Source organism: Mobula birostris, chromosome 15, assembly GCF_030028105.1.
Source record: "Mobula birostris isolate sMobBir1 chromosome 15, sMobBir1.hap1, whole genome shotgun sequence".
Classification (NCBI taxonomy): Eukaryota; Metazoa; Chordata; class Chondrichthyes; order Myliobatiformes; family Myliobatidae; genus Mobula; species Mobula birostris.
The window spans coordinates 8,785,260-8,801,660 of record NC_092384.1 but is presented as its reverse complement, the minus strand read 5'-3'; the positions used below and the strand labels follow the sequence as shown (position 1 = coordinate 8,801,660).

Sequence of the window (16,401 nt, the reverse complement as noted above, 5' to 3'; positions counted from 1 at the left end):
CATTTTCCTTCACTCCAAAGAGAAAATCTGTTGCTCAATCTATTATCGTACAACATACTCTCTAATCCAGGCAGCATCCTAGTAAATCTCCTCTGTAGTCTCTCTAATGCTTTCTTTAGGCAAAGGAAATACAGGCCCCCTCCAGGTATGAACATCTTACTGACAATGAGCATTTGGGAGACAAGTGGGATGGATTTGCTGGGCTGGGCTGCAGGCATCTTCTGACGGGTGAGAATAGGGAATACACTCCATTGGGGTGGTGTGGCACCTGTCCAGCTCTTGGCTGCATCCCTCCCCCTCCTGCCTTCTCCTATCATTTTGGATCTCCCCCTCCCCCTCCCCCTCCCACTTTCAAATCTCTTACTAACTCTTCCTTCAGTTAGTCCTGACGAAGGGTCTCGGTCTGAAACGTCGACTGTACCTCTTCCTAAAGATGCTGCCTGGCCTGCTGCGTTCACCAGCAACTTTGATGTGTGTGGCGCTGCATTCAGTTTGTAGCTGGTGCTGCCCCCCACCCCCCGTGTTCACTCTGCAGAAGACAAAGAAGTCAAGCTCTATTGTTTCGAATGCAGATTTCGGTGGGATTCAGTGGAATCTGGGTCTGGACTATTTTGCGTGGTTACATGTTACTGATAGTATATATATATATATGCTTGCTGTCTTGAATGTGTGAGGATTAGGCCTCAAGCCATGGTGTCGGAGTCGGTGCGCTCCACCGGTGGTTTAGGGTAATAATTTCATTCTTAGAATGATCCAAGTTTTGCCTTGAGGTGAAAGACAAGTTGTGAGAAATAAGAAGACTTTGCTTTTCACTTTTTATCTATTGACAAACATGTTACAAACTAATGGGAAGGCGACAGGCAGAAAAAAATATTAGAAGTTCCTTTCCACAGCCCAAGGTGGTGAATTTTGACTATTCTTGGGACTGAGCTCTTGAAAATGATGGATATTGTGCAAGCTGGTGGCAGACTACATGCTGATGTTCTACTTTGTATGCTGTAGAGCCACGCACATTGGAGTGCTCTCCCTCGACTCCCACCATGAACTCTTACTTCTTCAAGTTCATGATCAACTTGCTGAAGCAGTTCAACAATGAGAAAAGTCTGCTGGAAATTCGAGGGCCTTTTATCATCCGGTAAGTGCACACTTGGTTTTTCACTTTCCTGTTTTGAGTTTGTATCTTCAATGTTTACTTAACGTGAATGCTGTCGGAAATTATATCATTTTGATTGTGGAGAACGAAGGTAGTTTTGTGTGCATTTGGAAGGTCTTTTAATTAACCTTGTCATTATGACTTGACATTTCCAAATTCCTTAGTTAATCTATGCACACTGCCATGGGTTCTTTTCAAAAGAGCTTTAAAGGCTTGAACTTCCACTATTCTTTTGTGTTATTGATATTTATTTGTGAAGGGTATTGGTGTTGAGGAATTGAAAATATTTCCATTTATGACAAAATAGACACCATTATAGAGAGAAAGCAGAATGTGGCATGTAACCCTCTATCGTGGAAAGGAGGCTTCAGTTCAATATTTTTTAGGTCAAAATGAAAAGGGAAAAGGTTGTTACAATTAATAATGAAAATGCATGCAGAATTTCAAAGCATATCAGTGTCTGCAGTTTCTGAAGCGTAGTCAGTTGCAAAGTAACTAATGTGGCAGCTAATTTACTTCGAAGTCCCATGGGATTATAATAATATTGAGTGATGAAATAATCTGAGAGATCTTTTACTCATAAAGTAAGATTTAGGAGCAGGAAAGTCCCTCAAGCTCCGTAGTTCAGTTCGAGGCAGACAGCCTCTCGTCCTGAAACCAGTGAAGCACTCTCAGGTTCTTATAAATTTCATTGCACGCCCTCTCATTTCCCTAAATTTCAGGCAATTATAGGCCCATCCCACAATCTCCTGAGACATTGTGCTCAAGCCAGGAATCAATCAAATGGAGGTACATTGCACTGCCTCTCAGGAATTCTAAAGACCCTTTGATCTGGAGATCAAAACTGAACACTATATTGTGTCTGCTGTCTCACCAAAGCCTGTGGAAATGACGCAAGACATCCCTCCTCTTATTCTCCATTTACCTTGGAATAAAACCACACATACTATTTGTTCAGCTTATTGTTTGTTGTGTCTAAGTACAACATTGACATAAAAAGCTTCCTGCACAATTTCTGCTGAGTCTCTGAATATCTCTTACTATTTAAGATAAAATGTACGGATAACCTCTCATTTCCCCACAGTTTGCTTGATGTGTCTCCATCTCTTTACAGTCAATTGAATTCACTTCAAAATTACTTTCCTCTCTAGATTTTATATCAAGTTTGGATTCGGCTTTGCCATCTCCATTATTACATCATTAATGTAGATTGTAAACACCCAAAACCCCATCTCCCACTATTAGCCATCTGCCAACTGAGAATGCCTCATTTGCTCCTTATGTTCTTTAACAAATTCTCTTCCTGTGCAAATAAGTTTCTCTTAACCTCCTGATGCCTTATTTTGTGTAACATGCAGTACTTTATTAAATACCCTTTGGAAACCCAGATGTATCTGGATCTTCTGGTTGCCCCTCATCCATCCTCTTACATATCTGTCATTATATTAATTCAACATTTCCTCCTTCAGCAGTTCTTCCAGACGGAGAGTGACTTCCATTCAATTCTTTGAGTTCTTATGTAGCTAAAAAGTCCTATGTGGGCACTTAGACTCTGCTGTAGGAAAGTTGAGTGTTTCTTCCATTGTTTGTACTTTCAAATATACTCTCTGTGTAGAGGCTCGAGGTGTTGTAGACCACTGCATTCGTGCAAGCTCCTTCTCCACTTTGTGCCAAAGATACTCAGGAATCATTGAGGAAGTTAGCGATAATGCTATGGAATTGTTTGCTCTGTTCTGCTAGGAATCTAGCCCTGTGACAGAGCTCAATGTAGAGTGCTAGTTTCCTGAGCCTGCTGTCATGATTGTGCCAATATGGTGTGCTTAGTTGACTTGATACTGTAAATGTTGGTTTCTCTATTCTGCCAATGGATTTGGAGAATTTTGCAAGACTGCAATATTGGTACTTCCTGTGTTGGATATCCATGGCTCCAAATTGTAGAGGAAGATGGAGGAGGGTCTTTGCTGCTTAGTAAAATCATGAAATAGTATTTCTCTTTCAACAACGTGCTCAATTTAATTAAATTATGTTTTCCTACATTCTCTATTACTCCATGCTGAATGACAGGCTTTCCTGTCAACAAGTCTGCAGTGTCCTGTTTGACTTTCCTCCTTTCTTGGACAGTAAGTACTGTTGTATTTGCTGATGTCTTCACTGAATATGATCTTTGGACAATCACTGCCTCAGAAAATGTAGCTGCCAGGAAGGATTCCAGGTAAAGCTGAACCTTGAGCAGCAGGGACTGTTGCGTACTCTGCTTCAAAGTGACATGGCACCTCTAACATTCCAAACACAGCGATCCAGCCTGAGGGCTTTACCCATTGGACCAGACGTTAAATCAGGTAAAGGCAGAGGTGGCGGCATTTACTTCGTGGTGCACAGATGTGACAGTTTTGTCTCAGTCCTGCTCCCCAAATCTGGAACATTGGACATCAAATGTCATCTGCTGTATCTGCTGAGAGAGTTCTCTGCCATCATCCCGGTAGCAGTCTACATTCCACCCTTGGGAAGTGTCAAGCTGCCACTGGAGGAGATGAACACTGTAATCAACAATTACGAGGCAGTGATGCCTTCGCGATCATTTCTGGAAGACTTCCAGCTTGAAGAAATCTCTGACAAACTGCCACCAATGTGTCACCTGTTAAATGTTAGAACCCAAAGTACCCCTCCAGCTCCCCTTCCTCCCATATGTAAGTGGCAGCAAGCAACGATGCCCCCTGCCCCGGGCAGTTTAAAAAAACAGCATCGGTATCTGCCACCGAGCACTCAAGCGTGAGCAAAAGTACAGCCAAGACACAGCCTTGCAGTACTCTAAGGACTGCTTGTTCACCCGGTATTCGACATACCACAGGCGCTCGTGCTCTCCCTCCCCCCTCCCCCCCTCTCCTCCTTCTCCTCCCTCTCCCCCTCCCCCCCCTCCCCCCTCTCTCCCTCCCTCCCTCCTTCTCTCTCCCCCTCTCCCCTCTCTCCCTCCCTCCCTCTCTCCCTCCCTCCCTCTCTCTCTCTCTCTCTGTCTCTCTCTCTCTCTCTCTCTCTCTCTGTCTCCCTCTCTCTCTCTCTCCCTAATAAGAGAGAAAGACGTGTCTCCATTTCACAGTGGGAGGGGAGACATAACAAACAACTTGCTAGTTCACAATGTTAACAGTTCGTTCTGATGCTTTTTCCAAACTCTGTGCCCAAAGATCTCAGGTCTCCGGCCACACAGCCTTAGATCTTCCATCTCCCACGACACATCGATCTCCTGTCCAGACACCGACCTTCGATCCACCCATCTCCAGAGTCATGAGATCTCGGCCCTCTGAAGGCAAGCTGAGCTCTTAGGCCGAGCCCTTGGCGTGCCGAATAGTGGCCAGTTGTGAAACCCCGAGAGTGGGTCCCATTCCCACAGAGGACCGTAGTCAGCGTTTAACTCCAGGTCAGGGTCTTCAAAAGAACCCTGAAAGAGAAAAATAGAGATATTAAAGATAGAAATAGGGCTGTTTCTGAAAATGCGAGCAAAGGAGTCGCTGTTAGGCTCCATTAATCCTCCTAAGCTCCTCCTCTTAAATAAATATATTTAAGATTGGATAGATTTTTGCTTACAGGAATTAAGGGTTACATAGTAAAGGCAGGTAGGTGGAGATGAGTCCATGGTCAGATCAGCCATGATCTTTTTGAATGGCAGAACAGGCTCGACGGGCCAGATGGCCAACTCCTGCTCCTATTTGTTAAATTCTTATGTCAATAAGACCAAAAGATTGATTGTGGACTTCAGGAAGGGGGAAGGCAGGAGAACACATATCAGTCCTGGTTGAAGAGTCGGGGGAAGGGTGAGCAGGTTTAACTTTCTGGGTGTCAAGGATCTGTCCTGGGACCAGCATGTTGATGCATTCTCAAAGGAGACTCACTAGTGATTCTACTTTGTTAGGAGTTTTAGGTTTGGTATGGCATCAAAAACTCTTGTAAATTTCTATAGATGTATGATAGAGATCATTTTGACTGGTTGCATCACAGCCTTGTATGGAACATCTACTGTGCTTAAAAGAGGCTATAGAGTGTTGGAAACTCAGCCAACTCCATCACTGGCACAACTGTCTACACCGTATAAGACATATTCACGGGGCATTCCCTCAAGAAGGCGACATCCATTATTAAAGACGGTCAGCATCTGGGACATGATTTCTTGCCATGACCACCATCAGAGAGAAGGTACAAGAGCCTAAATATTCACACTTAACGATTCAGGAAGAACTTCTTGCATGTTGCTATCAGATTTCTGAATGGTCCATGAACACTACCTAATTTTTGCACTATTTGTTTTGTAATTCATATTTTTTGCCTGTGCACTGTATTACTAAGACAATGAAATAAATTTGATTCTGATTTTGCATCCACCATCTATGCAGCTACTTCAATTAGATCATTGGTTGTCACGTGTACCCAGTGGTATTTAGTACTGTTAATTTCTACAGTTTTTAAAGATTTTTGATGTATGAATTATATTAATCCTCCATTCATTAATCTTTATTATTTCTAACATTAATTGGATCTTCAACTTCTCACTAGCCCATCTCCTTCTCCTGGTACCCCTCCTCTTTCCCTTTCTCCCGTGGTCCACTCTGCTTTCCTATCAGATCGTTTCTTCTCCAGCCCTTTACTTTCTCACTTCATTCCCCACCCCACCTTCCTCCATCCACCTAGCTTCACTTATTACTTCTCAGCTTATACTCCTTCCCCCACCCCACCCCCCAAGTGTTACATTGGTCAGACAGGGTTTGTATTGCTCTTAACAAAATTGATGGCAATCGCTTACAAACTTCTTGTAATAATGCAGCATGGTCAAACCAAGTGTTATTCAAAGGCCAGAGGTATTCCCCCTGCAGTCATAGGCAACACAAAGCACAACTAAGTAGCGGATACAGCTCAGTCCACAATCAGCAAAACTCTCCCCACAATGAGCACATTTACAAGGAGTGTTGCCAGAAGAAAGCAGCATCCACCATCAAGGACCCCCACCATCCAGCCATGGTCTTTTCTCATTATTACTATTGAGCAAGAGCCTTAAATCCCACACCACCAGGTTTAGGAGCAGTTACCCTACATCCATCAGGCTCCAGAACCACTCTGGATAACTTCACTCACCTCAACTCTGAACTGATTCCACAACCTACAGACTCACTTTCAATGACTCACGACTCATGTTCGCAGCATGATTTATTTATTTTTTTATTTCCGCGATTTGTCTTCTTTCACACATTGGTTGCTTGTCAGTCTTTGTTTACGTATTTTATTTATCTAGAGAGAGAGAGCACAGGCAGGCCCTTCTGGCTCAACAAGCCACACCACGCAGCAACCCACCTATTTAACCCTAGACTAATCTCAAGACAATTTACAATGACCAATTAACCAGTATGTCTTTGAACTAAGGGAGGAAACTTGTGTGGTCATAGGGAGAACATACAACCTCCTTAAAGATGGTGTCAGAATTAAACTCCGATACCCCGAGTTGTAATCAGGTGGCACTAACCACTACGCTGCCATGGCGCCCCCATGGTATTGTTTTCATAGATTCTATTGTATTTCTTTATTCTCCTGTAAGTGCCTGCAATGAAATAAATCTCAGGGTAGTATTTGGTGATATTTACCTACGTACTTTGATAATAAATTTACTTTGACTTTAATTGTCCACAAAGCAAACCTCAGTAGGTTTTCACTGTTGCCCTTGGTGGTTCTAAGCAGCTTCTCCCCAAAAAACAGTGGCTAAATATTGCAGAAAAAAAATCTTGTAAGAATGAACAGAGTAAGACATTTGACAAGAGAGGTCACCAAAAGCCATCTTCACCCAAACTTTGAAGAGAGACTCTTCTGTGTGTGCGCAACCTAATCCAGAAGGCTCTCCTTATTCATATCTGTGATGAACTCACAGGTTTCAAATCGAGAGGTAGGATTCCCCTGATTCTCAGAACCCTGTTACAGGTATATCTCCGATCAGAATCAGTATGCTACGTACAATACTTCTCACCTCTACATTGCAGGAGTTCAAAAAAAACCTCAACAGACAGAGTGAGAACCTTCTAATTTGCTTAATCTGAGTTTTGCATATGTCTTTCAAAGGGTGATTTGGCTGCAGATCATAAAAAGACATTTATTCCATTATACAGAGCATAGAACACATTTTTCTTCAGGAACTTAAGGGGGCTCCACTGTCTTTCTCTCATCTTGGGGGTATGCCAGCATTCCCTGGGAATACCCCACAGGGGTTGGAAAGTGCTGTTCATTTGAGGTGTAACACTTTAAACTCTGCTGCCCCAGTACTGTAAAGAAACATCCTACTGGTGCCAGAATTTCATCTTATATATCTTTTTGGTCTTGACACAGCAAATTGTTACAGAGAGAATCATACAGGACTAATTTTGTGCAGCTGCTAATGCATTCTGCAGCTCGCTTACATTCTCAAGGCAATGTTGGGGAGGTTACTTGCAATTGTAAAATCAAAACCTTGGCACAGACAAATTTTTTAGACCTGTTCCTGACTGTGGCTGAGACAAATATTTGCTGGGTCTGGTGTTCTTCTTTCAATTATTACTGGAGGATCTTTTAAGCCTGCTCAGACTTGATGAGGTTTAAATTCTTAATGGTCAGACAGCATCTCCTTTATACTTTATACTATATTGTCGCCAAACAATTGATACTAGAACATACAATCATCATAGCGATATTTGACTCTGTGCTTCCCGCTCCGGCCATATACTGAGCTGAAGTGTGCCAGCTCAGATTTTCAGGATAAATTTGTGTCCCTACACAGTGGTGTATTCAGTAGCTCATACAGCCAGTGTTACCTGAGCCAGTGTTACACAGAGTTTTAGTGAACACCTCAGGGAAGAATTCCAACCTCAGACTGATGTACAGTTGTAGGCAGCAAAACATACAGTGGAATATGTATCGAATCAGCGAATATTGTGCTGGCAGCCCACTTCTGGTGCCAACATAGCAAATCTTCAACTTACTAACTCTAACCCATATATCTTTGGAACGTGGGAGGAAATTGGCACACCCAGAGAAAACAGGGTGATCACGGGGAGAATGTACAAATTCCTTATGGATAGCTGCAGGAAATTAATGGGTTGGTAATTGCACGAACCACTACACTACCAAGTTATCCCCTATTTGATGACTGCGCTTACAAGAGCCATTGCTTGCCTCATCATCTGCTTTGTCATGTATAATTGCACCTGCTTTTGTGTTCCTTTCCTGCAGAGCATATGCAATATATCACCAGTCAGGTGGAGCCAATGCCTCTGAGACAGTTTGAAGCTGCTCATATCCATCTGATTCAAGCACTTGGCTCATACCCATAACTGTATTTCTCCTACAGTTTCTGAAAGTGCTTTGACCCTCATCTCACACCTGTCTGAGAGGCATTCATGGTATATACAACACTTGGGAACTTTTGATGCAGCCTGTTTCAAATTAGCTTCAATAAATGTGCATTCCTACCTTGTCCAGAAAATGTACTCACTTAACACGCAGAGACTAAACTTCTCAGTGCACAATGTCTGTCTTTTCATTGCTCTGATATGCAAATGTAAATGAGGACTACTGGCAATTTTCAATTTATGACCCACTTTCAATAAATATTTGGATAATATTTGCATAATTATTTTTTCACTTGAAGTTCTGAATATTTAGACTGACCTGACATTTGACATTCATATTAATGAGATAAAATGGAGAAAATCTGCGTCCCTTCAATACTTGCACATTATGAATGGTTTCCTTGGAAACAGTGAACTGATTCCCATAATGTGTCTTAATTACATTCTCACGCTTCATTTCAAAATTTTGATGAGTCAGTAGGATGCCTGGGATTTGAACGCTGACCCTTTAAAATGGGCTTTCAAAGCTGCTGAATTCTTTTCTTGGGTGTGGACATTTAATATCCTAAGGGCCATCTAAACACAATTATATTATGATCTTTTGGAATTCAGTTCTTTTGTTGATAAATTGAAAATGATCTGTATGATTATTATTATATGTTCCTTTAGAAAATGTGGGCATTGTAGGAAATACCAGCATATGTTTCCCATGCCTAATTGCCCTTGAGAAGGTAGTGATGAGCTTCTTGAACCACTGTTGTCGTTCAGGTGGAGGTCTTCCTTCTGTGCTGTCGAGTTCCATCAGTTAGATCCAATATTACTGAGGGGGTTGGTGACTATTTCTAGTTAAAATTGTGTGAGACTTAAAGTGGTTTTCCCCACGAGTACTGATACAAGATTTTGACCTGAAACTTCGACAATCTCTCCATCCCACCAACTGCCCCACAGAGGCTGGCTCGACCCTTACACACAAAATGCTCAGCAGATCAGGCAGCATCAATGGAGAAAAATGAAGACCAAGTTCCTTCATCACAACTGGAACAGAAGGGGACAGAAGCCAGAGTAGGGAAAGGGGGTAGACCACAGACTTGCACTGAGTTCCTTCAGCAGGTTATTATTCTAGATTCCAGTGCCTGCTTCCCTTGTTTTCCTAGGTGGTTGGGGTCATGAGCTGAGAGGATGGTATCAAGGAAGTCTGCATGAGTAACTTCAGCGCATTTTGTAAAAGGAGGCAGACTGTAGCCTTTCACAAACACAAGAAAATCTGCAGATGCTAGAAATCCAAAGCAACAAACACAATGCTGGAGAAACTCAGCATGTCAGGCAGCAGCAATGGAAAAGAGTACAGTCAACATTTTGGGCTGAGGCTCTTCATCACGACTGGAAAGAAAGGGGGGGGGGAGGAAGAAGTACAAAGAGGTAGGTAATAGGTGGAACCAGGAGAGGGGGAGGGATGAAGTAAAGAGCTGGGATGTTTATGATGAAAGAGGTACAGTTTGGAAGTACACCTGGAAGTACAGTTTGGGCCCCTGAATGGTCGTGAAGGAAGAAGTGGCGCACTTGGTGTGGCAGCAGGAGGATGGGGTGAGGGCAGACTTGTGCGAAATGGAAGAGATATCGGTGAGGGCAGCATTGATAGTGGAGGAAGAGAAGCCCTTTTCTTTGAAGAAAGAGGACATATAACTACTAAGATAATCCTCTGTAACTTCTGGAACTGTACAACTTCTCCAATGTAATCTTAACAGCTGAAATCTCACTCTTAAATTCACCCAGGTAAATATCGTCTTCACCCTCTCCAAGCATTCTTCCTAAAAAAAAATCCGATGCAAGACTCCTGCAGTGGTCTACCAGGGATCTGTACATCTCTCCACTTCATCTCTCTTTATGAAGCTAATGATCCTGCGTGCTTTACGAATTTGCTTTCCCATTACCCTGCCGCCTTCCAGGACTTTTGCAGAAATACCCTCTGGTAATGCTGTTGCTCTCATATTATTATAAATGTGTTGCATCCAAGAATGCTTCTCATTATTTCTTCTGCTAAAGCAAATTTATTTATACTTCTCTGAATTAAATTCCAACTGCCACTGGCATTTATTTTATCAGCCCTTTGGAGTCATACAGTCAATCGCTGTTCTCAATTGACTACAGTTTATAGAACATAGAGCATTACTGTACAGTACAGACCCTTTGGCCCATGTGTTGTACTGAACCTTTTAACCCACTCTGAGATCAGTCTAACTCTTCCCTTCATTTTTCTATCATCCATGTGCCTATCTAAGAGTTTTTTAAATGTCCCTAATATATTAGCTTCTACCACCACCCCGGCAGGGTAAATAAGTAAATACCTTGGGCATCCCCCCATGTACGTCCCTATATTCACCTTAGAATTATGCCCCCTTGTATTAAGCATTTCTGCCCTAGAAAAAGTTCTCTGGATATCCACTCGATCTATGCCTCTTATCATCTGTATCAACTCGCCTTTCATCCTCCTTTGCTCCAATGAGAAAAGCCCTAGCTCACTCAGCCTATTCTCATAAGGCATGTTCTCTAATCCATCACCATTCTGGTAAATCTCCTCTCCACGCTCTGTAAAGCTTCCACATCCTTCCTATAATGAGATTACCAGAACTGAACACAATATTCCAAGTGTGTTCTAACCAGAGACTTGTAGAGCTGCAACATTACCTCATGGTTCTTCAGCTCAATCCCCCGTCTAACAAAGACCAACACGTCTTTCATCTTCTTAACAAACTTTTCAACTTGCACGGCAGCTTTGCCGGATCCATGGACATGGATCTCAAGATCCTTCTGCTCCTCCACACTGCGAGGAATCAAACCATTCTGCCTTAAAATTTGACCTTCCAAACTGAATCACTTCACATTTTTCTTGCCATCTCTGTCTGACGTCAGCCCTTTTTCTTTCCATTACACTGTGTTGAATTATTTATAACCCCTCCTTTTGAGGATCTTTGTGGCATTGTCTAGTATTTGAAGCTCTGCACAAGTGAAAGTTCAGGCAGTAGTTACTGATGCAGTATGCTTTGTTTTGGGTGGGGTGTGAGCACTCTTCGTCACCTTCTCAGCAAAGGTTTAAGATCATGGAACTGACTATAAAACCAGTACCCAATTAAGCTGAACTTCAGGTGGAGCCTGAAGCTCCATACCTGCTGGTCAGTTTTGTTGCCAGTGTGTTTGTGTAGCTCAGCAGCTAAATTTGCTTCAGTAGATAATCTTCCCCTCAGAGCACATCTCAGATGAAGTCTTCTGATGATGTATTTCTTCAGTGGGATACCTCTGTATAGGACAACCCCACTGTGAGACCTGCATCCCTGGTTTAAGCTGTCATTGACCACAAAGGTTTGCACAGCTTTTTACAGTATGTGCTTATGTAGGAAATGAGCTCCTGATGATTGTGAAGAGCAAGAGGATAAGACATGAGAGAATAGGACCAATCAAGTGTGACAGAGGAAAAGGGCGTATCGAACCAGAGAAGATAGCAGAGGTACTTAATGAATACCTTGCTTCAGTATTTACTGTGGAAAAGGATCTTGGCGATTGTAGGGATGACCACCAGCGGGTTGAAAAGCTTGAACATATAGACATTAAGAAAGAGGATGTGCTGGAGCTTTTGGAAAGCATTAAGTTGGATAAGTCACCAGAACCAGACGAGATGTACCCCAGGCTACCGTGGGAGGCTAGAGAGGAGATTGCTGAGCCTCTGGCGATGATCTTTGCATCATCAATGGGAATGGGAGAGGTTCCGGAGGATTGGAGGGTTGCAGATGTTGTTCTCTTATTCAAGAAAGGGAGTAAAGATAGCCCAAGAAATTATAGACCAATGAGTCTATATAGTGGTTGGTAAGTTGATGGAAAAGATCCTGAGAGGCAGGATTTATGAACATTTGGAAAGGCATAATATGATCAGGAATACTCACCATGGCTTTCTCAAAGGCAGGTCATGCCTTACGAGCCTGATTGAATTTTATGAGGATGTGACTAAACATGTTGATGAAGGTAGAGCAGTAGATGTAGTGTATCTGGATTTCAGCAAGGCATTTGATAAGGTACCCCATGCAAGGCTTATTGAGAAAGAGGCCATAGGATCCATGGGGACCTTGCTTTGTGGATCCAGAATTTGCATGCCCACAGAAGGCAAAGAGTGGTTGTAGATGGGTCATATTCTGCATGGAGTTTGGTGACCAATGGTGTGCCTCAGGGATCTGTTCTGGGACCCCTTCTCTTTGTGATTTTTATAAATGACCTGGATGAGGAAGTGGAGGGATGGGTTAGTAAATTTGCTGATGACACAAAGGTTGGGGGTATTGTGGATTGTGTGGAGAGCTGTCAGAGGTTACAGCGGGATGATAGGATGCAAAATTGGGCTGAGAAGTGACAGATGGAATTCAACCCAGATTAGTGTGAGGTTGGTCATTTTGGTAGGTCAAATATGATGGCAGAATACAGTATTAATGGTAAGACTCTTGGCAGTGTGGAGGATCAGAGGGATCTTGGGGTCCGAGTCCATAGGACCCTCAAAGCTGCTGTGCATGTTGACTCGGTGGTTAAGAAGGCAAATGTTGCATTGGCTTTCATCAACCGTGGGATTGAGTTTAGGAGCCGAGAGGTAATGTTACAGCTATATAGAACCCTGGTCAGACACCACTTGAAGTACGGTGCTCAGTTCTGGACACCTCACCACAGGAAATATGTGGAAACTATAGAAAGGGTGCAGAGGAGATTTACATATAACAATTACGGCACGGAAACAGGCCATCTCGGCCCTTCTAATCTGTGCCGAATGCTTACTCTCACCTAGTCCCACCGACCTGCCCTCAGCCCATAACCCTCCATTCCTTTCCTGTCCATATACCTATCCAATTTTACTTTAAATGACAATACCCAGCCTGCCTCTACCACTTCTACTGGAAGCTCGTTCCACGCAGCTACCACTCTCTGAGTAAAGAAGTTCCACCTTGTGTTACCCCTAAACTTTTGTCCCCGAACTCTCAACTCATGTCCTCTTGTTTGAATCTTCCCTACTCTCAATGGAAAAAGCCTATCCACTTCAACTCTATCTATCCCCCTCATAATTTTAAATACCTCGATCAAGTCCCCCCTCAACCTTCTATGCTCCAAATAATAAAGACCCAATTTGTTCAACCTTTCTCTGTAACTTAGGTGCTGAAACCCAGGTAACATTCTAGTAAATCTTCTCTGTACACTCTCTATTTTGTTGACATCTTTCCTATTATTCGGTGACCAGAACTGTACACAATACTCCAAATTTGGCCTTACCAATGCCTTGTACAATTTTAACATTACATCCGAACTTATATACTCAATGCTCTGATTTATAAAGGCCAGCATACCAAAAGCTTTCTTCACCACCCTATCCACATGAGATTCCACCTTCAGGGAACTATGCACCATTATTCCTAGATCCCTCTGTCCTACTGCATTCTTCAATGCCCTAACATTTACCATGTGTGTTCTACTTTGATTAGTCCTACCAAAATATAGCACCTTCCACTTATCAGCATTAAACTCCATCTGCCATCTTTCAGCCCACTCTTCTAACTGGCTTAAATCTCTCTGCAAGCTTTGAAAACCTTCTTCATTATTCACAAATCCACCTATCTCAGTATCGTCTGCATACTTACTAATCCAATTTACCACCCCATCATCCAGAGCATTAATATATATGACAAACAACATTGGACCCAGTACAGATCCCTGAGGCACACCACTAGTCACCGGCCTCCAACCTGACAAACAGTTATCCACCACTACTCTCTCGCGTCTCCCATCCAGCCACTGTTGAATCCGTTTTACTACTTCAATATTAATACCTAACAATTGAACCTTCCTAACTAACCTTCCATGTGGAACCTTGTCAAAGGCCGTACTAAAGTCCATATAGACAACATCCACCCCTTTACCCTCGTCAACTTTCCTAGTAACATCTTCAAAAAATTCAGTAAGATTTGTCAAACATGACCTTCCACGCACAAATCCATGTTGACTGTTCCTAATCAGACCCTGTCTATTCAGATAATTATATGTACCATCTCTAAGAATACTTTCCATCAACTCACCCACCACTGACGTCAAACTCACAGGCTGATAATTGCTAGGTTTACTCTTAGAACCCTTTTTAAACAATGGAACCACATGAGCAATATGCCAATCCTCCGGCACCATTCCTGTTTCTAATGACATTTGAAATATTTCTGTCAGAGCCCCTGCTATTTCCACACTGACTTCCCTCAAGTTCCTAGGGGATATCTTGTCGGGACCCGGAGACTTATCCACTTTTTATACTCCTTAAAAGCGCCAATACTTCCTCTTCTTTAATCATCATAATTTCCATAACTTCTCTACCTGTTTCCCTTACCTTACACAATTCAATATCCTTCTCCTTAGTGAATACTGAAGAAAAGAAATTGTTGAAAATCTCCCCTATATCTTTTGGTTCCACATATAGCTGTCCACCCTGATTCTCAAAGGGACCAATTTTATCCCTCACTATCCTTTTGCTATTAATATAGCTGTAGAAACCCTTTGGATTTATTTTCACCTTACCTGCCAAAGCAACCTCGTATCTTCTTTTAGCTTTTCTAATTTCTTTCTTAAGGTTGTGTTTACATTCTTTATATTCCTCGAGCACCTCATTTACTCCATGCTGCCTATACTTATTGTAGATATCTCTCTTTTTCCGAACCAAGTTTCCAATAATCCTTGAAAACCATGGCTCTCTCAAACTTTTAACCTTTCCTTTCAACCTAACAGGAATATAAAGATTCTGTACCCTCAAAATTTCACCTTTAAGTGACCTCCATTTCTCTATTACATCCTTCCCATAAAACAATTTATCCCAATCCATTACTTCTAAATCCTTTCCCATCTCCTTAAAGTTAGCCTTTCTGCGATCAAAAATCTCAACCCTGGGTCCAGAGCTATCCTTCTCCATGATTATATCGAAACTAATGGCATTATGATCACTGGACCCAAAGTGCTGCCCAACACGTACCTCCGTCACCTGACCTATCTCATTCCCTAACAGGAGATCCAACACTGCCCCTTCTCTAGTTGGTACCTCTATGTATTGCTGCAAAAAACTCCTGCACACATTTTACAAACTCCAAACCATCCAGCCCTTTTACATTATGGGCTTCCCAGTCTATGTGTGGAAAATTAAAATATCCCACAATCACAACCTTGTGCTTACTACAAATATCTGCTATCTCCTTACAAACTTGCTCCTCCAATTCTTGCTCCCCATTAGGTGGTCTATAATACACCCCTATAAGTGTTACTACACCTTTCCCATTCCTCAATTCCACCCAAATAGCCTCCCTAGACAAGCCCTCTGATCTGTCCTGCCAGAGCACTGCTGTAATATTTTCTCTGACAAGCAATGCAACACCTCCCCCTCTTGTCCCTCCGCTTCTATCACACCTGAAGGAACGAAATCCAGGAATATTTAGTTGCCAATCACACCCCTCCTACAACCATGTTTCACTAATAGCTACAACATCATACTTCTAGGTATCAATCCATGCTCTAAGCTCATCCACCTTTCTTACAATGCTCTTAGCATTAAAATAAACACATTTAAGAAATTTTCCACCTCTTACTCTCTGTTTATCACTAACAACTTTAGTATCTCTTTTTTCTTCCTTCTCCCCTACATTTGTTCCTACACTCTGGTTCCCCTCCCCCCTTGTATCTAGTTTAAATCCACTGGAGCCTCTCTAGCAAACCTACCTGCAAGAATGTTTGGCCCCCTCCAGTTCAGATGTAAACTGTCCCGTCGGTTCAGGTCCCACCTTCCCTGGGAAACTGCCCAATTATCTATAAATCTGAAGCCCTCCCTCCTGCACCATGTCTGCAGCC

At 42.6% G+C, this 16,401-nt stretch overlaps 1 protein-coding gene across 4 annotated transcripts in view; it reads left to right on the top strand.

Annotated features, from left to right (window-relative positions):
• vac14 (vac14 homolog (S. cerevisiae)) overlaps window positions 1–16,401 on the top strand; it is a 468,264-nt gene that overhangs the window by 214,558 nt on the left and 237,305 nt on the right. For all 4 annotated transcript variants that reach the window (XM_072279307.1, XM_072279308.1, XM_072279306.1 and 1 more), the window contains one exon: window positions 1,003–1,135. In XM_072279307.1, the coding sequence (XP_072135408.1) occupies window positions 1,003–1,135 (133 nt within the window). The remainder of the gene's footprint in view (window positions 1–1,002; window positions 1,136–16,401) is intronic.